Here is a 27,971-nt window from a genome sequence, read left to right on the forward strand (position 1 = left end):
AAATGTATTAAGAATTCCATAAACTTATAAAATAAAGGATAAAAGCCGACTATAGAATAACATCCCATACATACAAAAATAGGTCAGTAGAGGGTAACAAAAAGCCTCCCTTTTTCCTTGAATGGCAATAATACGTTCACAATCAATTGTCTCCCAACGAATTCGCGTAACACTTCCTGAAATTCCAGAAATTATTAACTGGATTGTTGAGCGCGTTACCATGACGATCGGAATAAAAGCGAATCCAAAACAAAGGCGGCACTTTCAATTCTTGTGTTGGGGGGAGAGAGGATAAGGTGAGTCGTTAGTAGACCTGCGGCTCTTTTCCATATCGCGTGCGTGTGTATTTCCATATTTTTCCTGCAGACTTTTTTTTCTTGCGTTTATTATGGAGGGATTTTCCAGAAAACGAGATCTTTTTAGTGTTGACCAGGTGTTATCGATTGAAGGCGAATGGTGAGTACAACCAGCCTTTTTGAATATCTATAACAATCAGTAAAATATGCAATGTTTAAAACCAATTCTATATTACGGAAGGTCAGTACTATTACTAAATATAGTTCTAATATGGTAAAAAAATCTAAAATCTACTCCCTTAATTCTGGAGGAACAGGAGGTACCGGAGGTGGCGCCTTGCCACTCTCCTTGGAGTGAGACGTCTTACCACCCTTTTCATCTTTTTTTAACAGAGGCGTTGAAGCAGGACCATTGGGGTTGGAACCAATTAGCCATACTGTATAAGTTTTAGCAGCATCATCAAATTTGTAATCTGTTGAATGAGCTGTTTGTAAGAATCTTACTGGAACCAGCATCAATACCTAAAATCCATAAAGAATTTTTATAAATAATAATATTTGAATTATAAATATTAATCATCAGTTCATATGAATCCTAATACAATAAAAACGGAAGATCCTGACCATATCCTGACTAAACTACTCTTGCCTTCTTATTTTCTTTCTGATGTTCTTTTGCCCTTACTTGTTCGCGTTCCTTCTTTCTCCGACTCCCTCAATTATTCGATCAAAACTGCCTAGATGGCAAATTTTATTAATATTTTGCATCACTACTTCTTTTAGAATCTTCTTCTTTCTCGGTTTACTTGTTCTTCTTTCTGGTGTTTTTTACCATTCTTGTAATCCTGCTCTTTTTGCCTCATTTTTTCTAATCTAGTACCTACTCGAATTATAGATAGATGATTTGGTTGATCTGATGATCGTCAATTTCAATGATAACGAAGATAAGCTTGCTTCGATTCTATCAGATCGCACACGTTAACGGTTCCCGTTTTTCATAGGTACCGGTCTCGATCGCTTGTAGCTGCACACTTTGCGTTATGCGCCATCCCAATATTGCTAAGCCGTGATTTTAGTAGCGCGGAAATTAAATTATTTTTGTACATACAAAAAACACAATATCAAATATCCGGTTTAATTTGGAATCTTTTACCTAAAGACCGTATATTGCTCCTCGCCGACATGTCGGTGCATGTAACGACACAATATCGATATATCGGCGAGTGTGAAAGCGTTCTCGTTTAATTAAATTATAATATGTGTCCACCGGCATCATTATCGCATCGCTGTCATTTCAGCCAGTGTGAAAGTGCTCTAACCCGTTGACTGCTGAGTGAAAGCGGGAGTTTTTTGCTGTCGCTCAATTGTGACGTGGCAAAAAATAGCGATGCGTGGCAAAAAGTAGTAATCTCTTTGATGTGGACTGGCTCTGGCCATCTTAAGAATTGATCAACCATGGTGAGGCAGTAACGATAGCCTTTCGATGCTGATATTGGCCAACAATTCCGACGTGTACTTGCTCAAACCGTTGGTCGGGTTCGAGGAACATGCTTCATCAAGGTGAGGCATTGCAGTTTTAGAGTAGTGCTCCTCAATTAGGACTGCGGGTCCTCGTTAATTTGTGCTGCCAGCACCTCGAGACCGATAATAGTTGGGAATCGTAGATGTTGCGTCAGCTTGTGCTCGCGTCTGCACGTGACAACGTATCTGCTACCACGTTATCGGTTCCCTTGAATTATTCCCTTGGCTGTGATGAGCTCAGTAGAGTATTCGCTCATAAAGCTTAACTACCGTCGCTGCCTAGGTGATGCCTTATTGGAGAACTCCTGGAAGGCATGTGTGAGCGGTTTCTGATCCGTGCGGATGGTCAACTCGTAATCTTTAATCCATTTCTTAAAAAAATTCAGCGCGTGGCACACCGCTCCAAGCTCGCGGTCGTGATCAAATTTCTCGAGTAAAGTTGACTTCCATTGACCCTTTATTGTCCGTTGCTCCAGGACTGAGTCCATTGCTGCGTCTGACAGGTCAATTATTAGACACAGCAAAAAGTTCGGCTCATTGTGCTATTTGTGGTCGTGCTGCGCAGGAATTGCCGGTAGAAATTTACCATTCCCAGGAACTGACGGATTTGCATGATGTTCCTTGGCTTCCTGAACATCCTGATTGGTCTGACACGTGCCCCGAACGGACAAGTACTCTCAGGAGATAAAGGTATTTGACAGTAGAGGCGAATACGAATCTGTCGACTTTGATCGTAAGGCTATGAGAGCGCTTTGAGATTCGGTATGCTTCTTCGAGTTGCTGGAAGCAATAAGAATGTCATCTAAGTAGGTGAATACAAAGTCCAAGCCACGTTGATAAATTGCTGGAACATCTGTGCGATGTTGCATAGGCCGAACGGCATCACGAGGAGTTTGAATAGGCCGAACAAAGTTACCAGTCTTGACGACGTCCTCCTCGTGTACCGGTATTTGATAATACGCTCTTACAACATCGATTTCCAATCGGCCGATTTCTTTTGGGCCATGTAAATTGGACTGGCCCGGGGACTGTTTGATAGACGACAGTGGCCTTAAACCAACGTATCTTAAAAATTTTCTTTTGTTTGCTTCAGTAGTTCTGGTGACAGACGTCGTGCTAGTTCGTGGACGGGCGGAGGATGTTGTGCAAGACTTCAGCGTGTTTATAATTTTGGTTATAATTCGGTTTGGTTATAATTCGGTTGTAATTTTAAGAAACTCTCTTAGAATAGTTCTGCGTGAGTGCTTCTGTCGATGATTGCGAGACCGGTGACCAGATTAGAACAGATGTGTCGGATTGTTTCTGATTAGAATCTTGGTCAGTGCTTCATTTGAAGTCCGTGACGAGTTTATATTGATGCAACAGGTCCGCTCTTATCATACCATAGAATACGTCTGCTAGAACAAAGCTGATCTACCGTCTTTAATACCGTCGTTAGCACGTATCTTTTGACGGTTTGTTGTTATTCGCGGTGATCCTTGGCTTGCTGCTTCGAGTCGCTTGTTGGTCCGTTAAGTCCGTTTTGTCTTTCTGAGAAATAGGTGGATCCCCGACGTCTATGATGATATTATGAGAAAAATTAATTTTTTTAAGCTTTGTCAGCGGCTTGAGTCCATGATTTCCAAGCGTCCCATCCGTAATCTCCGGACGTCGTCTAGCTTACCCTGGATAAACAGCAACATCTCGTTCAGGACAACTAAAGGTTGGCAGTGTGTGAGATCAGTTTTTGGAACTTTTTTCTCGATTTTTTATGCCGAATCTCTTGATTAGCGCTTGCCGCAGGTTGTCGTACTTATTTGTCGCCGGGAATCGTATTTACGATGTGCTTCTAGGACTTGGAATATATGTCATAGTCTATTACTCGCGACGGCCAGAAGAGTTGAACACTAGCACCGTCAGCAGTGTTGAGGGTACGTGTGAACAATAAGGGGCCGGTATACAATAATATGGTTGCCAACTATTAACGGGAAAGTCAAATGGAATAATAACAACATGTACTCAGCGTAACAAAAACGTTGAATAAGTGTTGTTTCTTACGCTGAATACGTGTTGTTATTAGTTCATTTGGCTTTCCCGATAATAAATTAACTAACTTTGGCTAACCTCACTTTTACAACAAGTCACAATTTCACAATTATCTGCAAATCCTGCTTGAAAAATACAACTTCTCTAAAAGCTTGAGTGACATAGATAACACAATCTCATGAATCTACCACTATCTTTTTACAACGCTTGCACTTTTTTTAAATTTTTTCCGAACTTAACCTGAAAACCAACATAACCTCAAAAAACAACAACAACAATAAGAAGAGAATCTAGAAGCAGAATAAGAGAATCCCTTCCACGTCATCCTTCACTCTTCTTCACTCTCTTCTTTGTCCTTTCCTAATTTTCGGATGCCTTTTTTCCTACCCCTTGCCGGTGGTAGCTTAACGTACGAATAATGACGGATGCGACGTAGGAGAAGTATCACTGTGCATTTCAAAATTGTGAAAGTATACATGTATGAAAGGTACTAGCCCGACGGTTTTCCTGAATCTCCAAATCGTGCTAGTAATTTCCTTGCAAAAAATCCATCAAATTAACACAACCAGAACAAGAGAAACATTTGACAAAGAAGAAGAATAACAAACAATTACTCTAAACACTCACCTCTAAACATATAAACAAAATCAAATATCCCACAATGGTCATGCCGATTTTCCGTTTCTTTTTGATGATTTTCGCATGACAACCTGTTGCTGAAACACTGAGATTAAATTCCGGTACGTAGAGGTAACTGGTGCCAATGCAATCGATCGCATAATGAATACATGGAAATTTGCTTTTGATTTTACAACAGCTAAATGGCGTTTTACTGGGCATAGAATCCGTCCTAAAAAGTATGAGGGTGTCTCATAAGAAACTTATGATCCGTCAAACCATACTTACGAAGACATCGCTTGATCCGACCAACTTATATTATACCAATCGTCATATTTAGTGCTACCGCAACACTGGAATTCGATCTGCAATCGATCGATTTGTTTCTTATGATACGAACTGACGGCATATTTGCTCATTGCGACTCGAATCCCATCTTCCACGTGTTTGGAGGAACCAAATACGTGACCCAGAGTAGCAAAGATCGTAACTAAAGTCAGCACCATCTTAAATTATGGAAAATGATGTCTGTTGTGGTGTAAATTGAGTACAACTAAGACTTACGACTGCCAAGGTGCCCAAAACCAAATAAAATATTATTTTATTGGCCAATGGTTCCCGCTTGTCTGCAAACAGTTTATAAACGAATACGATTATGGTGATGTCTAATATGAGTGATATGACGACAGGTATGGCGAGTAGAGTAGGAAGAATCTCACCCTCACCACTTGAGATCATGTTCAAATATGACCCAAATCTAGAACGGATGTTGATTGAGGTCCATAGAAGGTGTAGGGATAAGATTATCAATATAGCAGCAACGATGGTGAAGATCATTGAGAATAATTTAATTCGTTTGTAAGTGACTTGAGTGCTGACTGGTTTATCTCCCTTTTCAGATTTAAGCTTGGGTTTTGCATTTGGAGTATTATTTCTTGATTTGAGTTCCTTCTTGGGAGTTTTATTTTTTGCAGACGACTTGCCATCTTTCACTCCGTTTGATTTTACTGGTGACATTTCTGCAATATTTAGCAGGTGTAAAAATTAATTTTGTTCGGAAATTAGATAATACCCAAGCAACACCTCACATATTATTATCGTTAAATATATGTTTATTTAACGATTTTGAGTAAGTTTTTAATTTTGATTTATTTACCAACCGTTTATGGTCAAGTTTTTCTTATTTGTTAATCTGTAGAATACATGTATATCATATACTATGTTGTTTAACAAAGGGAAAAATTTTGACATTTAAAAAAATTGACACGGGATTTAATTTTCGGATCTAGTTTTTAAACATTTTTTAACATTATATTTTTCATACGCGTATATATCTTATGGCGTAATAATGGCATATCATACACAGGGAAATATAGAAAATGCATTAAAGTGTATGAAACACAATAATTATACCACGCTGCGTCTTGGTCAATCAGGAATCCGTATTTCATCTTTCGAGAGGCGTCAGTACCTGAAATTAAAAAAAAACTTTTATGAAATAATAATTGCATATTATTAACGTGTAATAAACTTCTGTATTAACGTGTAATAACCTCTTGTTAAACGTGAATAATATTAAATTCCTCAACGTATATCACGCGGACATATTATCCGATATTTATCTTGATTTTCATTGAAGTTCATCCAAAAATGTATACCCGATGTAAACCAAAAATAAACATTTATTTAACTATCGTGGGTTGCTTGAGTACGATCTTCAACATCTTCGTGTTTTCATTGAACTTCAACGAGAGACTTATTGGCTCCATGAAAATAGTATTTGAATAAAAAATCAATTTCTAAAAAATAATGAATCACTTTAACATAAAACCTCCAGGAATATATTTCCAACAGTAACTGCTAAAAATAGTTTCCACTTCTTGAAAGTTGTCACCTGAAGTGCGAATGTTATTTTTAGATGTTTAGCATTAAAACCTAATAACCTTGTGGATGTATTAAAAGTAGTAAATGTGGAAATAAGGGTAAAAGGAGCAGCCATTATGTGCCAGACCTTGCGTGTTTTGGTCAAAATCTGGGTCACATTTACTGGTCAGGGGCATTAAAGATATTAAAACAAGGAGACTTGCGCTCCTCTACCATATTATGAAAGAACTAGAAAGATAAATTAAATAGTTTGAAAGTTATGTAGCAACGTCGAAGAATAATTTAAAAAGGAGGGTTGGGTCTTCGCTGACAAAACTGATTCTAGCTCAAGAAGCACTCTACTGATAAAAATGCTTTATATATGAAAATATTATTTTCTTTAAGTAAAAACCTGATGTAAGTACCTCAACAAGTTTTCAAGTTATTCTTAAAAAACCAGAACGCCTAGTGGGAACATTTTCTAAAAAGTGTTCTAATTATGATAATTTTCATTCGGGATCTCAAATTTAGCTTTAAATCAAAATTTAAAATCAGCTTTATAAAATACCGTAAAAAAACTAACTTAAACTTAACATGTCTTAAATAACCTGGAAATTATATGGCAAATTGTCTTCCTTCCTACACATCTTCTCACTGATTTAAAGTAATATCCTTTAAAATCACCGTCAAGACAAATTTAAATCTTAGCAGTGATTTTAAAGATTTCGATAGGGCTCCGCTATTATCACGTACACAAAAGTGGGTCTTCGAAAGAGTACAGTAAAAGTCTTTATTCGCGTTTTCACTATTCGCGGACTAAAAAAATGCGAACGAATTCCTATATTTACGGCTAAAAATTTCTTAATTCGCGGAACGATTCAGTACGTTGGTACATATATATTAATAAAAAGGATTCAATTCAAATAGGTATTTAACGGAATATCCTTTGTAAACGCATCGTCAACTGGACTAATAAAAAAGTAAAATTGATCTTATTACAACTATACCCAGCGTTTCTGAGAATGTAAATACAATGTAAACATATTTTTTAGGGCGGTATCGCTATAAGAGTCGCTTTGCTTGTTTTAATGATTCATTTTTCCATTATAGTTATTCCATTCGTTACAAAAATTGTGACCGAGTAACACGTGTCTACACTGTCTTCCTAATTTATAATGTCGACAAAAAAACTTGAAAAACGAGTTTTAACGCGAAAAAAATCTGTGCTACCGCTTAAAGTGAAAATAGAAATGCTTCATCGTTTACGCCTTGGAGAGTCGTTTGCATCGATATCACGCTCATTCAATGTCAATGAATTAACTGTACGATCGATGAAAAAAATCCGAAGATAAATTAAGGTCGTCTGTAGCTTCAACTTCACTGTCAGCGAAAGTTGTTCGTGATCCAGCAATAGAAAAAATAGAAGTGGTGTTGTGATTATGGATTGAAGACCGCAACCAAAAAAAGGGTGCCTCTGAGTGGTCCAATAATCCGGGAGAATGCAAAGCATCTTAACGCCCATTTTAAAGAACCTGGCGGTAGTAGTGGTGGTGAATGTATAGATGGAGGATTTCAAGCATCGGAAGGTTTGTTCAATAAATTTAAGGGTGAGACAATCATTACATAGCATTAAAATCATTGGAGAAGCTGTATCTGCAGACACTGCTGCAGTAGAAGGATATCCAGAAGAATTTGCAAACCTAGTAGCTGATGGAGGATACAAACCTATACAAGTATTTAATACAGACGAAACTGCACTGTTTTGGAAGAGAATGCCAAACAAAATATTTATTTCTAAAAGCGAAAAGTCTGCCCCTGGATTTAAGGCAGCAAAGGATAGTGTTACACTGCTATGTTCTAATGCATCTGGTGATTGTATCATTAAACCACTGATACTGTACAGATCGTTAAATCCTCGTGCTTTAAAAAATCAAAACAAGGACGACCTGTCAGTATTATGGCGTGCTAATAAGAAAGTATGGGTTACAAGCACTATTTTTTGGGACTGGTTTCGGAATTGTTTTGTTTCTGAAGTTGAAACTTGTTTAAAAAAAAAAGAATTTAGACTTTTAAGCAGTTCTAGTTTTGGACAATGCACCAGGTCATCCTCGCGAACTTGAAACCATGCATCCATATATAAAAGTGACATTTTTACCTTTGCTTTGCTTCAACTTTGATCAAGGAATAATCCATGCCTTTAAGCTCCATTACATTAGACGAACCTTCAAAATCATATTGGATAATATGGAATGTGATCCTGATATTAATGCTGGAAGAAATTTGACATAGCAAAAGGCATTGTAAACATAAAAGAATCATTGGAAGAACTGAAGCTATACAAATTGAAATCATACTGGACAAAATTGTGGCCTGCTCCGACTGCAAAAAATTACGAAGAATCTGTGCAAATTCAAACTTTGACTACAAACATAGCCGAAATTGCGAATGAAATAGGGCGAGATGGGTTCGAACAGATAGAATAAAGTGACATTCAGACGTTGCTTGAATCGCAAGATAAAGATTTGACTAAAACGGATTTGGAGGAAATGTTAAATTCACAGCCTATTGAAGAAGAGGCTTCAACAAGCACTGGAAACGTGACATAAAATTCAAAAAATCTTAGCGAAGGTTTAAGAATATCAAATAAACTTGAGACATACTTGTGATTTTTTTATGAAAATTGATCCGTATGAAAATCCATCCATTTATTGAACATCTATAGAACGAAGTCTTATTTTTAAGAGGCAAATTGCTAATGCCACTGCTGAATATCAGTATAAATTGAAGGAGCTTTTAAAAAATGCCAAAAAGAAAAAATTACAAAATTCTTTAAGCCATTGCCTAAGCCTGAAGGTAATAATTAATCAATATGGTCAAAAACTTCAATTAAATTCATTTTTTATATATGTATGTACTGGTTTGTATACCTCGCGAATAAAGAGCTTTTACTGTATACCGGTATGGAAAACCTTGTTATAGAGAAACGAATGAAATTATATATGAGACAAGGTTTGCATGTGATTCATATGACTACTTTGGTTTCCCAATCAAAGTAGTTGCACCAAGTTGTTACCAAACCAATCAAGTTGCATAAATTCTAGCTTGTTCTCTCCTTTTTCCAGTTTTTCAAATTTAATTGGTCCTTTAATATGGCAGCCTTCAGTAAATCTTAAACACAGTATATAGATATAGATAACCCTACTAAAGAGAAGCGAGATTATGAGTGAGGTGGTTATAACAATGACTACTTCCTCTTCAAGACAGTTTTTCTGGTATGCATGTGTAGCACTCTCCTTCTTCAACTGCTATTGGTGACGCTTACGTAATGGTAGGCGTATCAGGTATCATTACGTATTATGATAGGCGGGTTCCATACCTGGCCCTATCCAGTAAAAATAGATGGAAGTCTATAAGAGATTACTACCAAAGAAAGAGAAAGGACTACACCAAAGGCACGGATACAGGATCTCAAAGAACAGATGACACTGAGAACTCATTCCTGAAGAAATTTAAACACCTGCGCTTTTTGGATTCTACATCATTGGATGAAAGAAGGTATTTACTCAAAACTCTAAAATCCTTAAAATCCCTCTGCTTTGATAGTGGGAAACAATTACATTTTTTTTATTCCAGCACAATAAGTAATACCCAAGATAGCATTCAACAAGAATCGGATGTTTCGCAAGATGAAACACAATCTGAGCAGCTGGAAAAGGAAAACCATGAGAATGAAACCCAATGTGATATAGAAACAGCATTTAACCTGGCCCTATCCAGGTATGGAAAAAAAGGGTATTTTGAGATTGTATGTAATGGAGCGAGAACCGTGTAGGCACGTAAAAGATTGTTAAATATTCAAAAAAAATCCCTTAATCCGTTTTAACATGTAGCCGGTGCAAGGATAAAATTGGGGAAAATTACATTTCGCGTGAGCTGTCTCGCTCCTTTTTGGAATCGACGCCTGTTTAATACGGTGGCATGTCAGACTAAGCTGTTTATTCGCCTTTATGCTCCTTGTCACGAGAGACACTCTAAAAAGGGAAGAAAAAAACGACAAGAATTTCACGGTAATTTAAAGTTTCAAGTGTCAGTTGACAAGTCGTTTATATGGCACGACGAGCTTTTCGTGTTAATGTTTGATTTGAAGGTGAAAGGTCAGGTCAGTTGGAAAAGGGGGCGGCTTTTTCTATGAATAAATTATTCAGTTAAGAAATGAGTTGAAATTTCAAGGGCTTCAGTAGTTTTTGCTTCATATGGCAATTATGCTTTAAGGAAACCGGAGAGCATCCGATTTGTAACATATAGTATAAGTAGGTTAAATATTTTATAAGGCACGTGGGGTTAATGTGTAAGTATTGTAAACTCTTAAGAGTATTAAGCAACTATATGTATTAATGTAATTAGTTTAAGTGGGTTGATGACATAAGGGAAACATATGAGTAATAACAATTGCTGTAACCGTTTAATATATAATAAATTATAGTCTAATTTGGAACATGGTAGAAAATAGTTGTTTTCTTTGTCCATCTTTGGACTATCCCCTATAGGTACACGACAAACATATTACAGAATCATAAAAAAAGTGGTATTTCTTAGAAGTTGTTCCTGGAAAAAAAGGTATACCCTATTCACATAACAAAACACATACAAGGGGTTTTACTATAGCAGTACAGAGACTATTTGGATCAAAGAAAAAATAAAAAGTTAAATACTGTTCATTCCAGACAGTTTCTCTCCCAAGCAACACACAATAGTTAAATAAACATTAGTTTATTAGTTAAATAAACATAAAGACGTTTATAAAATGCTTTCAACTTTACTACCAATGAAGATATTTTTTTAAATTTGCAGATGTGTTTTATGCATCAGGGGGCATTTTTCGACGTACAAAGAAAGAAAATTGTTTTTACCAATGGTGCCCATAAATGGTTTATCGTAAATATTATTTAATAAAAAACAGTATACCACTACATTTTTCTAAAATAAATTTTGTTTTTTAAGCCCTTGTTTAGTTTTGAGGAAATTTGTATTCTCGAGTTTTTCTTATTTGTATATCTTAGTTGGTATAATTATTGTTTCATACACCTTAATGCATTTCCTATTTTTTTTCTAGATTTCTTTGTGCATGATATTCCATTATTACACTATAAGATATATACGTGTATGAAAAGTATATCGTATGCTACAGTATATGATATGCCATATACTTATATGATATCGGGGTCATTTTATCACATATTTGAAGTGTAGTGATCGAGTTACTACATATTATGTAAATCCCTTGTCAATTTTTAAAATGCCGAAATTTTCTCCATTTTGTAAAGAGAATCGTATATGATATACGTATATTCTACAGTATAATAAATATACTTTGACTATATACGGTTGATAAATAAAGCAATAGTTTTAAAAACTGTATTTTTGAACCTAAATAATTAAAAGTAGTCTAGAACCAAAAACAAATTTTTTTTCAAATCTTATTGACTTATTTCAATTTTTTTTTTTACTTATTTGCGATAAGAAATGGTACAACTACTGCAATTTTTTTAGCGAGACGCCTTGCTTTCCAGAAATAAAATATAATTTTTCACTTTTTACTCGAAAACCTTAAGGTTATATGAGATAAGTATAGAGACGAAAACTATAGATTTTTTATCACTTATATCACTTAAGCATTTTTTCTCAGGCGATTATTTTCTGCAAAAAATAACGTTTTTTATTAACCCTAATCTTAGAGGAGCGAGAAGTAACTGCGAACATTTGAACACAAAAAAAAATAATGTTACTTCAAAAGTATTCATGTTAGAGGCATGCTATTTGATGTGAATAGCCAAGAAACGTATTAGAAAGGATATATATGAAGGGATACTATAGAAACAAAGGCATTAAAGGTTAAAAAAAAATAAGTCAAAATATCTTATCAAAAATATATTGCAAATTACCCATTGGGGGTAATGCTGTACATGTACTATGGGGTAATACTAAACAGAAACAAAAATTATCAAAAAATAATTTAATTTGAACAAAAGTCGCAAATATAGTTATTTGCGACACAATCCACAATCAATACAGTGATACCAAACTTCCGATTTTCCAACATCTCCGCATATAAGACACTCTTCAACTTAATTTTGCTCAATTTCCATATGTATATCATCCATTTCGTCATCGTCGCATAGGTTTTTTGCCCTAACAGTATCTTCGTCTTCACTGTACGAGTCAAACACCTTTCTGATGACCGATTTTTTTGTGGCAGATTTTTTTTTCTTCTTTTATATATTTTTCTCTCACTTTTTCTTCTAATACTGGTTTCAAGGGGGTGGATATGAGAATCTCTGACTTTTGTTTTCGGCACCGTTTTGATTGTTTTGCATTTTTGGGGGCCGCCTTCTTTGGCAAAGGTATGTCAACAAATGAGCTCTTATGATTTTCGTCGCTTTCTTATTTATTGTCTTTAGAAATACCATCAATGGGTCCCACACCGACATCAGGATTTTGTGAACAACCTGGCCTTGGTTCAAAGGAGCCTGAAAATATTTTGGATAGCATATTGTCACTTATTACAGTTGTACCCACTACCGCTTCTTGGATTATTAGGGTAGCTGAATTTGAAACGTAAAATTCCTCCTTATTGAAAACATCTGGATTTATGGAAAAGATTCCCGCTTTTTCAAAACCTTTTATGGCTTTTTCGGCATTAGCGACTGCAATATAGGCTTTGGTGAATATACCGTTGATATCGGTCATCAAAATACGTTCATATGGTCTTAATTTTCGTCACACTCGTTATCCTAGGCTTTTTTAAGCGAACAAAAAAAGTCAGATCCAATGGCTGAATACGATGGGATGTATGTGAAGGAATTGACAACATATGAATTCATTTGCTCCTACAAAATGCATAGATTAGTAAAGATATGTGACTTGAATTTGTATGATTGTCAAGGATCAAAAGAACGGGATCGTCAGTTGTAACGTTATTTGTTTTGGAAAAAATGTTTCAACCAAATCAGAAACACATCTTCCAACTGTCTGTCATCCAACCGTTCTTAGTACATGTATAAATAAAACCTGGTGGACCATTTCGTTCCAATGCGGGTGCCATCCTAATCCCAGGATAAATAAATAAAGGGGATGTAAATGAACACACACACCGTGATATTTTTTCCTCTTTCTCCACTAGTTATAGCACCGATTTGTTTTTGCCCTTTTTTGGCTATTATTCGAGGCAGTCTGTTAACTGTACTTATTCCCATTTAGTCAACATTAAAGATGTCAGTTGGAGAAAATTTAAATTGTTCCATTCCAGTCCTGCAAATTCCTAAAAAATCTGTTGATTTCTTTCTCGTTGAAGGCTTGGATTCTGTTTATCCTTGTCGCTTCTGGCTTTTTAAAGCTGAGTTCAGGATGTCTTCTCATAAATCCATACATCCAATCTTTTCCTGCCTCTTCTTTATCCCTATTAAATTTTCGAGGGATAGATAAACTTTCAGCATACGAAAAAACAGCGCTTCTGAACTGAATTGGTGTAAGACCATAAAACATCTGCGACAATCGTAACAAGTGATTAGAAATGTCCTGTTCTTGTTCTTCGGAGAATATTGTACGAACTCCCAATCTTTCTTTGTAATATACCCCCTTCTTCACTCTTTCATGAAGCGTTCTCACAGGTACCTGAAAACATCGTGCAGAAACTCTAAGCCCATTCCCATTTTAAACAGCCCTTATTGCGGACAGCATATTCTCTTCGGTCCAAAAGCATATTTCAGTTGTTCTTTTATATTTTCTCGGCATCAAAAACAATATACCTATTTATGTAATGATTAGATAAATGTATTAAATATTTATCTACATTAGAAGGCTTTTATACAGCCAGAAAATACAGGTGGGGTAATGTTAAACACTTATTTTTCAGGTGGGGTAACGCCGAACACCTGTTCGCCGTTACCCGAAATGCATCTTGGATATTGTAGTTTTAATAAAAAACACAATATTTGTAAAATTGCTACGTAAATACGCAAATAATTCTTAAACAATCATATTGGTTGCAAAAATCTTTAAAATAATTAATTTTAGTAATATATTTACCTTAATCTTAAAGCACGAAAAACAATAACACAGCACATAACACATGAAAACCTAACAGTCGCCATAACTTTTACAAATGGTCTCCCTGATTGATGTTCGGTTAATCTTTTAACTTCAAATATAGTTTCCTAACATACTCCGTTATTCTTGTGAATAAATAGATGGCAGCATAAGCCATAAATTAGTGTTCGCCATTATCCGCTGTTCGCGATTACCCCCCGTTAGTGTTGTTATTAAGGATTGTTTAGATAAAAAACAATGTTTTGGCAGAAAATATATGTTCAATATTTAATTTAATAACATTTAATTTTAGTCCTCTTTTGGTATTTAGGGAATTGACAAGTTTCCCATTCATAAAAAAAATGATTATTTTACACACTTTTACACACTTGTTACATACAAATTTTCTACTACCGTGCTTAAAGTAGTTTCTTTAAGCACCCTCTTTTTATTAACCCTCCCCGAGGTTAATAAAATACACTTTTCTTTTTCTTTTTTAAATTTCACTTTCTTTTTCTCCTTCACTTTTCTTTTAATTTTTTAAATTTCACTTTTATACGCACTAGGGCCTAATTTTTTTCTTCGGTGTTAACATCTTAAGATCTATTTTGAAGTACCAAAATGACAAGTTTGACATTTTATTGATGTTAGCTTAGGAGGTCTACAAAAATAAAGAACAAGAGAAAGAGAAGGACAAGCGTAGCCTTAAAAAATATATTAGTTTATTTTTAAACAACAATAACACTTTTAAAGATTCTGTCCTATAATTCTTCGTCTAAACTGATTCAACTGATTCAATCAACAAACTCCCTTCAACTGACATTTTGATCCTAGAAATAATCCTGCACTAATAATTACCTCTCAAAAGCATAAAAATAGTTTCATTTGATCCATGGACCTAATAGATCCGCGCGTTGTAAACGTAGCTAATGTAATTCACTGCTTTTTTTTGAAATTTTCCTGTATCTCATGTGTCTGCATACCCAAATGAAAATTAATCACAGCTGACACACAACACACTGAACTAAAAAACTGAAAAAATTTTGTGCGAAATATGAGAACAGATCATTTTTGTTAAGATTTTTCGTAAAATTTGATTAATGAAACTTAGTTTCCCGGCAGAAGTGAAAAGAAAGTCTGTGCAAGCCTAAAGAACTATGAAAAGTGGCCGCATTTTATATGACATAATTTGATGCTTGACCTTAGAGTATGGATATGGTTATGGCATTTTAAGGCGCGATTTTCACTATATGTACCGTCACCTTCACGTCAACGACACGTAAAATATTGTTACGTTGAAAGTAATGGACCTATTCAGACCATGGCTGGGATTCTAAAATCACGACTTGATCTCGATACGATCACGACTTCGAATTCGATCGCGACTCAGTCGTGACGAGAAGGGTGATTCTAAATTTCAATCGTCGTTTTATTCGAATTTTATTGTTTCTTAGTATATATTTGTTATTTTCCTTAATATTTGACAGATGGAAACGTCAATTGTCTTTTCTATTTATAAACACTAAGAATTTTCATTTATTTTTTTCGCCTCCGTGTTTTTTTATTTAAATATCTGCCTATATAATTCATTTAAAATTTTAAAAAATTCATTTACAACCACCACTACCCATAAAGTATAATAAGAAATAAATAGAAATAATAAGAATTTATGGAAAAGCACAAAAACTTGTTGTGTTCATCTACTTTTGATTTTATTATGGCAATATGAGTGCAATAAATAGGTCCTATAACACCACGGAAATTGGATCTGTCCATAAATATTAATTTATTAATTTGTGTCTTATCTCTTATATTTAGAAAATTAATGAATCAGTCAATGATTTCAGTAATTTTATGGATCCAACGACTTGCAGTTTAAAATCTTGTCCAATGCTTCTTTGGTAACGATATGTAGCATAAAATCTTGACATACTAAAACTGCCCATTAAATGATAACTCTACTTTCCTCTGCCTCTATTATTAACTCAAGTTTGTGGAAAATAGGGTCGAATTAGATCTATTAGTTGCTGTGTTTAAGAAAGCTTCTTGATATATTAATGAATACCTGGTATGACTATTCTTAAACAATCAATGAAACAAATATGTTCAAAAAAGGATGGTGGCACATTATGCATGTATTAAATAATGAAGAAGCTATATCCGATATCGTCTGGTGCATACGATATACCCAAGCCTATCGTCGACAAATCGTTAAAAACTAGGCAATCAGCAAGACATTCACGATTGAAAAAATTATTTAGAATCAGTCATATCGAGTAATCGTGTCGAATCGTAATTTTAGAATCGCAGTGATTATCTTCACGACACCCTCCGCACCGTCAAGGTTTCTCGCCAAGAATATTAGACAGTTTTCGAAGATGCATATGTTTCGACGCTTAACATAGACGTAAATGTTATCCTTAACCGCTGTTTGACAGCTCTCCAAAAAGTGTTTTCGAAATAGGTAATACGTTTACCGCTTACTTAGATAGCAGAAAGCTTTATTTCCAAGAAAGCCGTTTTCATTGTTTTTTTTGTGATTATTATTCCTTAAATTTTCTAACCTCATTTTTATTAATATTTGGTCTACAATATTATATCTAATTATTTAATTAGGTAGCCGTATTTAAAAATTGGAAAGTACCTAAAGTTACAGTATGATTGAGGAATTTGCAGCTCTAGAATCAGACAAAAATTATTGTGTATGATGTACTATTTTGCTGGATCAACATAGGAATTATTTACTAGGATGGCCATTAAACGTATTTGGTCATCTTCATCATTAAATCTGACCCTAATTCTCTTGAATTTTGTCAAGACACTGGAATTTAGATTTGGGTAACTCGTGGTCATTGTTATGCAAAATAAAAAACAAATTAATATCTTTTTACTGTTTCAGACAAAAGGAGACTAAATAAATTTGAATTACTTATTATTATTTGACAATAATCTAAACAACATTAATGCGCATGCGTCTCGCTATTTTTTTGGCTATGCCTATTATAGTCCGTAAGATAGCGGAGGGTGCCGATAGGGATATACGATAAATGACACTTCAAATGTTATACATATCAATTAGTGGTTACCGGTAATATTTCTTAATGGTTTCGAAAACTGACTATTTTTACGTGTCGGTGCATGTCGGTGACTGCCGGTTCCGATAACGGAAGCCGCGACCGTTCTGACAGAGAAAAACAAACCACCTGAATACAGAAATTACAGTACTACTATTAAAATACCTATTAAAATACCAAAATTACAGAATAGCCGCCCAGGGCGGCTATTCTGTAATTTTGGAGGAAGGGACACCTCCTCCTGAGAGAAGGGATCTCACATCACGTTCCTCTCCCTAGGTATAAAAATCAGTATTCTGTAATAGCAGTGACCGTGTGGTGAACGATCATCACGATCATGTAGTTCTTACAGCGTTGCCAGATTCTCGACCAATAGAATACGTGCGCTCATACGTTCGACGCGCCGCTGACCTGACAAGGATTTTGACATTTGACGTACCGGATGCCGGGTATTTATTATTTATTTTTTTGTACAACGGATTAAAAGACATTAATAATTGTCTGTGTTAGTATTACCACTTTAATAAATTATAAATTAGATAGAAGTAGTCTGTGGTATTAAAATAGCAGAGTGTAATCGATCGACCCCCATGACCAATGGACAAAAAAAAATTCTGAGTGGATGGAAAAACACCCCCAGCTACAAAGTGGACTATTTTCAAATAGTTTTCAAAGAAAGATCCCCAAAACTTGTGGGAAAACATCACTGTAATGCTAAATGCATTCCCTGGGGCATCCTGTAAAACTTGGAAGCAATAGCGAAAAGTAGGTGAAACATTAGGGTAAAAAGCTTGCATATATGGAGTTACCACTTCAATTATATCACGGGCAAGTTCTTTGTTTACCCTGAATCTGTTTATAAAAGCTTGGTCAGTTAATGATGCAAAGGGATCAATCCTTTGGAAAACTTGCCTTTCTCCTTCCAAATCTTCTTCAGCATCACGGAGGTTCCCCAATACCTTAAATTTAGTTACAGAAAAGTTCCATAAGAATAGTCAGAATAGTGATTTTCTGCAAGATAATAAACAATAATGTTACCTATTATTAATACCTACCTCATTAGCGATTAGCAGCTCAGCAAAATCCATATTATGGTTATTATTATACACAATAATAATAATCGGAGGGATTATTTTATAATTAGAACCAACAAACCAAACAAAACAACGCTATTTTTTTTGGATTTTCATCGCCCACGCGTCTTTCTGTCACCTGTCTGGGAAGTTAGGTTAGGATACCCTTGTCCCTCACAATTTAGCAGTAGAAGTGTGATCACGCATTTTTCGCACGATGTGAGCGCTCCCCTGTTTGCAGAATAAACTTTTAGTAATTTTCGAGTGAGCTCCGCCCACTTCTCGTGTGAATGTTGTTTCACGCGTTTACAGAATAGCCGTCCTGGTTTGTTTTTCTCTGGTTCTGAATTTGAGGTTAGTGCTGTAGTTAGTTTTGTAATTTGTTTATTTTTATTTACACATGGGTTTCAGTGAGCAGCTAATAGCCATTCTAAACTAAAATAAATACATTCTGAACTCAATATAACTATACTCAAGACAGCAAAACAAAACTTACTGCTTTTAATTAAACAAACTGCGATTTCGTTCATAGTACGTTATTGGGTCGTTCTAGTGCGAATAGGAGGACGTAAACCGTGTCGTCAACGGTACATATAGTGAGAATCGCGCCTAATTAGTTTTGCATTTTTAGCGCCATCTAAATTTCGAGGAGTAGAAGCTTTTTAGTGTTCCGTAAATCACCCAAGCTCTCAAGACCCTGTCTAATTCGCATTAGAGCCGGTATTATATAACTATTTTGACAGATAACTTAAAGTTAACTTGTGGAATAATGTCACAGTTAACTTCAAAATGTAGAAGTTAACTTTATCGGGTGGATGGGGTGAACTTTATAAAAAAATTCTGGTGTTTGACATTAGGGATGGGCGGTTATTAAGAAATAACCGGTTATCAGTTAACCGGTTAATTTGAGACTTAGGTTAAACCTTGAACGGTTAACCGTACGTTCAGGACATTAATTTTGTATTTATGTAACCAAATTCGAGGGTATTGAAATTGGTAAGCACAAAACAATCTGATATTTGGTTACACATAATAAAACACATAAATAACACCTCACATAAAATCTCGATGTCAATAAAAAAAAAAATTTTAAATTTTGGGATCATTTTTATTAATACTTAAATTGTCCAAAAACTATATTCTAGAGAACCTAAAAATACTAATTGATTGGAGTATTCGGGTGTCAATCGCTTCTATGGTCTGTGCAAATATTATTTAATAATGAAACCACCCTTTCAGATGGGACTAATGCCCCTAAAACAGTCAGAAATCTCAGTGCAATCCTGCTGGTTTCAGAAAACGCCCCTTTGTTTTCTATCCAATAGCGGATTGGATCACTATTTCTTGATATTAATGGCTGAGTCAAGTATAGTTTAAACTCTGTTAGCAAACTCCACTTGTATAATCCTCATCCATAGAAAACCTTACTATTTTAGCATCATGCACTTGCCAAATACTTTTTGTTATTCCTTGCTCTTTTGCACCTAAATTTTAATTTTTTTAATTTGATGATTTTACACCTTGTAGTTTAATATTTTTGTCAACCTGTAATTTAATGTGACTAATGGCATTTGCAGCATTAAGTGGAGAACTCAAATTAAATTTTTTGAATCTTGGGTTTCCGATTTCCGGTTATTGCTTCAATTAGTCGGTTATCAGGTTTAACCTAAGGACCAGAATAACCGGTTAATAATCGGTTATTCGAAATGAAAAAATTGGTTATTCCAAAAACCGGTTATTTTTGTCCATCCCTATTTGACATATATTCTGTCAATAATTTTGAATATAACGTAACGCTGAAAAAGCTTCTATTCCTCGACATATAAATGGCGGTAAAAAAACGAAATTATCTTCTCGAGACTATCGGATTATCAAGCTTCTGACATGTCTGACATCTATATGCTGACATTTTACATTTGACACATAGTTCTTTAGCATGTAGAGGCTTTCTTTCCAGAAGTATATCTACGGCCAAGCCAAGCCAAAACAAAAACACGAAAAATCTTTTCAGACAGTAGTACACATGGCTCTAATAACGTCTCAAAGATGAAGAAGAAGAAATGGGACGTTTATAAAACTGACATTTTATTGTTAAGGTTAACTTGATGGTTAAAGTTAAAGTCAACTTTTAAAAAATATTTATAATACCTATATAACTTGGTAATTTGACTTTGAATTTATAGCGATATCTATTGGGGAAAAAATGTAGCACGACTGCAGAACCCATAGAGTAATTAAAAGTATGTATAATATGTTTAATATTCATTTCTCTATGGCAGAACCAGGGCAAAATGTACAAATTCCTGATGTATTTAGTGCAGGTTTGTGTAATCCATTACGACACCAAGCCCAGATCGTGTGGCTCTAGTTCCTATCCCGTAAGTAGAAAACATTAACATCACATTCCATTACCTACATGTTACGAAAACATTATTATTTCGGGAAATTGATAAATATTTGCTTATAAGGAAAACTAAATTTTGAGGGAAGGTAACGTAAAACATAACCTCAACCACAGAACACAAATATAGACCTCAACTAACAACAGCTAATTTTTGAATTTTTCCCTCAAGGCTGAATCCAAAAACCATTGGCAATGCACCAGCGCGGTTTTTTACCTGTACTGAACTAGAGATGGGCAAAAACTGTTATTTTTTTTTTAACAGTTGTAACTGTTATTGTTATTTTTTCACAACAGTTTAAAATAACAGGTTTCTGTTAATATTGTTATTTTGATATTTACTTGTTATGTATACTATACTTTTTGAATATAATGCCCCATAATTTTGTTTTAATACCTCTTTTAGTTAATAAAATTACATTTAGAACTTACAAAGTTTAAAAGTTCTGGTTTTCAATAAAAACCGCCATTTTAATAGCGTTATTTAGCAATAAAATCTAAAATCATTGTTTTCGCACATAACCTCATCAATGGGTCCCACCGCGGTAATTCCCCGGCAAACGTCAAGCTACTCAAAACAAAACACGAATTATGTATATGGGCTGTGAGATCTAAAGCTAAAAGCTAGTTAAATTTCGTAATAGTAAATGTTTTGAGTGTTAGTGTGAGTGTAGTAAATGATTTGTTTGAACCAATTATTAGAAACTTGTCCAATTTAAGAACAATTAGATATCTCACCTGTAATAAATGGTAAGGTAAGAGATAGTATAAGAAAATTTATGTTTTCTAATAATTAACGCCTGTACCAGAGAAATTAAAAACAAATTTTTAAAAGGCTTTTTAATTTCACTGCTCTTGAATTCGACCATGGAATATAGAACATAGAAGAGCAATTTTTTTTCCGCTATTTATTAACGATTCTGTGGGCTGCAGGAAAATGATTTGCAATGATTGCAAGAATTATAGAAACTAGTTTATTTATTTTTGTAGACAAAATTCAAAATTAGGTTTTTTGTCTTTCAGGTCAAGTGAGGCAAAAAACCTTTTAAAGGGGAAAAAAATCAATCATCTGGAATTTTTTTACACCAAAGGATGAAATTGTTGCCCGATGTAACTATTCTCGTCAAGTGTTATCTTACAAATCATCTATAAGTAATTTAAGGCAACATCTTCAAAGAAAACATCCGTCAATAAAGTTAGTGGAAATTGGGTCTACAACAACTTCAAATAATTCGCCTTCATATTCATCTAGTAGTAATTTACAATCAACGGTATCTACCGCTTTTGCTTCTATTCCATCTACGTCATCAGCACCCGTTCATTCACCCACCGCATCAACTACTTCAACACGCCCTGATTCACCTGCCTCATCTATTTCATCTGTTGCATCATCAGTCAACACTAATATAAATGAAAAGCATACAAAAAAGTTTAGACAAGCTGTGCTTTGCGTCCCAAAAAAGATAGGTTTTTCGCAAAAAAAAAGCATTGATGATATACTCCTAACATTAATAATCAAGGACTTTCAACCTTTTTCGATAGTTCAAGATGCAGGTTTTAAAGAGTTTTGTAATGCCCTAAACCCATCGTATTGTGTTCCCAGTAGAAAAACTCTATCGAATACATTACTTCCAGCGAAGTTCGAAGAAGTGTTAATTAAGACACAAGAAAAACTTAAAACAGCTCAGGCAGTAACAATTACCACCGATTGTTGGACGTCCTCTAATAATGATGGCTTTACAGCCGTAACATCACATTTTATTGATGCAAATTTTGAAGTAAAGTCAGTATTATTAGAGGTTGGGCCTTGTAGTGAGAGCCATACAAGCAAAAATCTCACGACGGACCTCAAACGGATCGCTAATGAATGGGAAATCGAAAGTAAAATTTTACTAGTCATATCGGATAACGCGGCTAATATTAAAAAGGCAATAAGTGATGAATTGAAATGGAAACATTTAGGTTATTTAGCACATACAATAAACTTAATTGTTCAGGATGCATTAAAACTTATCGATCCGCTTGTTGCTAAAGTTTCTAATATTGTTTCACACTTTAAAAGAAGTGTAAGTTGGATGCCTATCAAAAACAAAATGGCAAAACTCCGAAAAAGTTAATCCAATCTGTAGTGACTCGTTGGAATTCTGTATTTTATATGCTTCAACGATTCCTGGAACTTAAAGAAGAAGTGAGAACTACATTAGCTGCTTTAGGAAAAGAAAACTGGCCAATGCTCACAAATCAGGAGTTCGAGTATATTGATGGACTCATTCAAATACTTTCACCCTTTGAATCAACGACCGTGTTTATGAGCACAGAAAAACAAGTAATGCTTTCATCCGTTATCATGGTTTCTAATAGATTATATGATTTGTACAAAGATCTTAGAAAACGGCAGTTTTCTGATATGACAAAAGGTGTTTTGTACAAGGCATCGATACTCGATTCAGGACTCTGCAAAATAGTTCCACTCTTCTGTTAAGTACGTTTTTGGATCCGAGATATAAAAATATTGGATTCAGTAGCGAGTCAATTGGAGACCAAGCAAAAAAGATCGCAACAAATGCAATAACTGCAATAATAGAACAAAAAAATCTAGAAAAAAACATCACTTTGGAAGAAAAAAGGCAACAGGTTTCGGAAACACAACAACCGTTTTCAATTTGGAATCCATTTGACAAGAAAGCTGCAAATATAAATCCGAGTCATTCGTCACAAGCACGTGCCATTATTGAAATTCAAAGATATTTGGAGGAGCCATTATTAGAACGTACCGAAAATCCGTTAAAGTGGTGGAAAAACAATAGTTATAACTACCCCTTTCTAAGTGAATTAATAAAATTAAAATTTGGTACAGTAGCCACATCTGTACCTTGTGAAAGAATGTTTTTTAAAACGGGGCAAATTATAAGCGATCGCCGAAATAGAATATCAAGTACAAAGGTAAAAAACATTATGTTCATTAATCAAAATGACGATTAAGTGTAATCCTGACTGATTAATACGAATTTATACCGATTATTTTTATATTTTGAGTTCAAGTTTCTATATTTATATAGTTAGATATTATTTTTTTCTTATATGTAAAATGTTTTTTGAGTTTATGTTTTTTATTTTGTGTAACCAATTGCTCCTTATTTTACAGGTTATTAAATTTGGTTACAATTTTTTACAACTATGCTTTTTATTTCAATTTTAATAACTTTAAGTTCACCATCGGATTTAAAAATTATCGAGAAAATTATTAAAAAGTTTAGGGATTGAACCCGGGTCGGCTGCATGCGCAGAACGTAATTTCATTACGAACTGCATGTACTCCCATTCAGTTTTTGCTATGCTACAACCATGTTTACAAGGTTAAAAACGGTTGCATTGCATATCTCAACTTCTATAGTCATTTTATACCTATTATTTTAGACGAGCGACAACAGTTGCGTAATGTTGTTGAGGAATAACAGTTAAAAAATAACAGATGATTAAATAACAACCCATCTCTATACTGAACCAGTGTCGGTGCCGCCCTAATGCCACATTTTTTTTCCAATAGAATTCGCTATTAGTTTTCTCCTTGCTCTAATAGGTCCTATGGCGAACATCATCGACATGAAGAATTTCCATTACTTTTCAGATACCACAATGAGATCGTTCAGAGCTTTAAGTTTTCACCGACAGAGGGCGGCGCCGTGATGTGCAGCACGTCATCGACGGCGGCCAGCGTCGCCCTTAAAGGGCGGCGAAGGAGTTCGGAGCGTCGCCCGCGTCGCCGTCGGTTGTCGCACGGCGTCACTTCGCTTATGTACGCGGCCCAACAGGGTGAAATTGACCGCGTGCGGCACATCGTTAAACATCAGGTCAGTCCAGTTTTTATGTGCATTTTTAGCGCGTTTTAGTGGATTTCTAAGGTTTTAGTGAGTTTTTTTTCAAAATAAATATAGACTAAAAATTTTTCTTTCAATTTAAATATAAATATATATTTTTTTATTTATTTTGCGTTTCTTCAATCAAAAAAATATTGTTCAAAAAATTGTCTTTGATTTTTATATTTTTTAATTATTTATTTGGCCATCCTACATCTCTTACACGCATCTGCCCATCTACGAAATATTCTATTTTATTTTTTTGACACTAACATAAATACAATTTAAAATTTAACTAAGTTTTTAAAGGTAAAAATATATGAAAACTTAAAAATGAGTAAACGACAAACCTATATTTATTAGCATGAAATAGACTAGGTTAAGGATAATCCAAAGCTTCATGTAGATACCTCATAATGATTGGGAGTTGATATCACACATTAAGGAAATATTATTGAAATTAAACCACATTTTTTGAATGGGATTTTGATTAAGAAAATTTGGTCTCCTACGAGTGAGAGAAAACGTTAGATATTATGTGAAAGGTGCATATAGGGGAAACGTGGAAATATATTCTTTGCAACAAACAAGGGAAATCAATTTTTTTAGGTGAGTGAGTGATTCTTAGAAGTTTGTTGTTTGTTTCTATGACTTTTGTGGAGTTTTTTAAAAGGGCTGTTTTTTTTTTGTTATTCCAGGCAGTTGACTCACAATTTTACGCAATGCCATGAAATCTTCACATTTTACCATGATTCCAGACATTTAATTAAACCATGAATTATGTTAATTTTATTCAGTTAATTTATGATTTTATTCGAGTTTCCAGAACTTGAATATGTTTCTAATAGTATGATTCCAGGTAATTTAGAATCGTCTTTTTTTCTTAATTTGAGCATAACGATTTTTCATTATTCCTGGACTATTTTAATTTTAGGTATTTAATTTTATTTCTTCAATTTTTAGGCACTTAAAGGGATTTCTAGTGCTGTGATTTCAGGCAGTTCAGATTTTTTTTTAATTTCAGGCAGATTAATGATTGTTATTATCCAAGGTTATTAATTGAGAGACACTTTAGATCATTTATCCATGAAATCTTTTAAGCTTTGGAACATTTTTATGATTTTCTTTTGTGCCTTAGGCCCGTAAATGCAATTCAAATTCAAATACTATACACCTAATTATACACTATTATTAAACCCAGTTTAATATTAATAAACATGAATACAGTAACAAAAATAAATATATATGTTACAACTACTTATCATTCTGAAAGGAAAGTCTCAATATCATAATAACACTTTAAAATCAAACGAGCTTTCAATTTCTTTTTAAATGTTGACAAACCATTGCAATTTTTTATGTCATTTAGTAATTTATTAAATCATTTTGGATATATTTTCAGGATAAAATTTTTTGAAAGAGTTAATCTAGTTCGCAGCAAAGGTAAAACATTTCTTGGTCTAGTTGGATAATTATGAAAAAAAACCATTTGGCACAAATAAATTGGCCAACAATGCGAGGTACTATATCTCAGAACGTACTCATTGCAGAGGCTTGCGGTAAAAATTCGAATGAAAATGTCGAAATGTTCAAAAAAAACCCTCTGGTTGCGACATGTAAAATCAACAAAACTTCGAATACTAAAACAGTTAAAGCCTAAGAATGACTCTTTTTAATGAACGCAATTGTGTTAAAGTCGTCTAAGCCATTTCTAAGATACATGGTGTTTCGAATACAACCTGACCCCCACCACATTATTTTTAGAAATACAGCAAAAACTGTCGAAGAAAAAAGTTTCAGATTGTCCTCTACTTTAAAGATCAAGTATTTTTTTGTTAGGTTAATATATCGAAATTCACAAAAACTTAACTTTTTTAGATTCAAGATCGTAGTTACGCTCCCTAGCGGTCACGTTAGAAACTTAAAAATATTTTTCAGGTTTATCTCTTGACCGTTTTGGTAATAATATTTTTTAACGCAAGTCTCTGCGATGAGTATGTTTTGAGATACAGTACCTTGCATTCTTAGTGGCCACCCTATACATAGATGGAACTATAAAACCTCAAACTGACTAAAAAGCGATCTGCAAGAAGTTTTGAGTGGTACTCCTGCCATACATCTAATAACTTGTTTTCGACCAATAAATAGACAACACGCATGGCATACGCCGAAAAACGCCATACCTGGATCCCATACGGAATTTTAGATTTCCTTATGGCACCCAGTGGACTTGTATTCATTAAGGACCTAATATTTCTTAGGGTGTAACAAAAGCTAATTTTAATGGCAAATCATTTCAATCTTCGTCCCATGAAAGAGTGTCATCTAGTACGAAGCCAAGAAACTTTATTTTTGACATTGCAAGGAACTATCACTATTGCTTACATGCATATATTATGTTCAAGATCTACTTGACTCTGTCTGATCTGATTCTAAAACAGTTGTTTAACTCATGCAATGCTTTTCCAGCAGTAATTTACATATAAAAGAAATAATACAGGTCCGAGCAGCGAACCTTGAGATACTCCCAAGTGTCTCAAAACCGAATGTCCGATTTGCTAAAATATTTTGTTTTTTATTACATAAGCTAAAAGCCTGTCAAGCATTGCATAATCCAGTATTTTGGAGAAACAGAAAGTTAAAGCTATTAGTCCGTAATTCTCAACGTAATTGGAATCCCCCTTTTTACAATTTTTTTATGAATTTGGAAATACTCCATTTTAAAATGACGCATTAATGACCTGTATTAATGGTCTGATGTACTCGTATGCCTCCTCGATATTTTTAAATACAGATAACGGAATTTTATCAGGTCCTACGGACTTTTTATTTTTAATTTTATTTTTTAGAATATTTAGGACATCACCCTCACTGAAAGGGTCAATGCTCATACTATGTAAAGAACATGCAAAAGAATTTTTATAGAATTTCTAATTAATAAACCATTATTCTCTATATTAAATTCAAAAAAACTTTTTTTTTATTGTTATTTAGCTCAGACACGATAGACCACACTGTTTTGCTATTAGCTATGTCTTGCATTTTCAAAGTTTAGTTGTTATTTTATGCTGATAATACTGTTTTTTACTATGATTAATTTTTTAATTAATTTTATGCCTGGCTCTTTAATTCCTATACATCGTCGTAAATATTTCATA

General features: G+C 34.3%; 2 protein-coding genes across 3 annotated transcripts in view; one reads left to right on the plus strand and one right to left on the minus strand.

The window, feature by feature from the left end:
- Nucleotides 1–508: 508 nt before the first annotated feature.
- On the minus strand, nucleotides 509–18,678 carry LOC126738677 (peripherin-2-like). 2 transcript variants are annotated; one of them, XM_050444124.1, is made up of 5 exons: nucleotides 18,538–18,678; nucleotides 5,025–5,479; nucleotides 4,749–4,966; nucleotides 4,470–4,692; nucleotides 509–818 (listed from the first exon to the last, which is right to left on the minus strand). In XM_050444124.1, exons 2-5 carry the CDS (start codon nucleotides 5,475–5,477, stop codon nucleotides 588–590), a joined length of 1,125 nt encoding a protein of 374 aa, XP_050300081.1. In that variant the 5' UTR covers nucleotides 5,478–5,479; nucleotides 18,538–18,678; the 3' UTR covers nucleotides 509–587. The 2 variants fall into 2 exon arrangements, with proteins under 2 accessions (XP_050300081.1, XP_050300072.1); XM_050444115.1 differs by lacking the exon at nucleotides 18,538–18,678 and having other exon boundaries at nucleotides 5,025–5,630.
- Nucleotides 18,162–27,971, plus strand: part of LOC126738663 (ankycorbin) — a 46,409-nt gene continuing 36,599 nt past the window's right edge. The window contains exons 1-2 of the mRNA XM_050444096.1: nucleotides 18,162–18,247; nucleotides 24,585–24,807. Coding sequence (XP_050300053.1) covers nucleotides 18,201–18,247; nucleotides 24,585–24,807 — 270 coding nt within the window. The 5' untranslated portion in view covers nucleotides 18,162–18,200. The remainder of the gene's footprint in view (nucleotides 18,248–24,584; nucleotides 24,808–27,971) is intronic.

The sequence above is a fragment of the Anthonomus grandis genome, chromosome 1, assembly GCF_022605725.1.
Source record: "Anthonomus grandis grandis chromosome 1, icAntGran1.3, whole genome shotgun sequence".
Lineage (NCBI taxonomy): Eukaryota > Metazoa > Arthropoda > Insecta > Coleoptera > Curculionidae > Anthonomus > Anthonomus grandis.

What these genes read in the sequence shown, in the direction of transcription:
- LOC126738677 (XM_050444124.1), bottom strand. Translation starts at nt 5,477, where the DNA reads ATGTCACCAGTAAAATCAAACGGAGTGAAAGATGGCAAGTCGTCTGCA. An exon ending in TTTTGGGCACCTTGGCAGTC is followed by an intron (nt 4,967 to 5,024) that starts GTAAGTCTTAGT and finishes CCATAATTTAAG; the next exon opens with ATGGTGCTGACTTTAGTTAC. An exon ending in TCGGATCAAGCGATGTCTTC is followed by an intron (nt 4,693 to 4,748) that starts GTAAGTATGGTT and finishes CATACTTTTTAG; the next exon opens with GACGGATTCTATGCCCAGTA.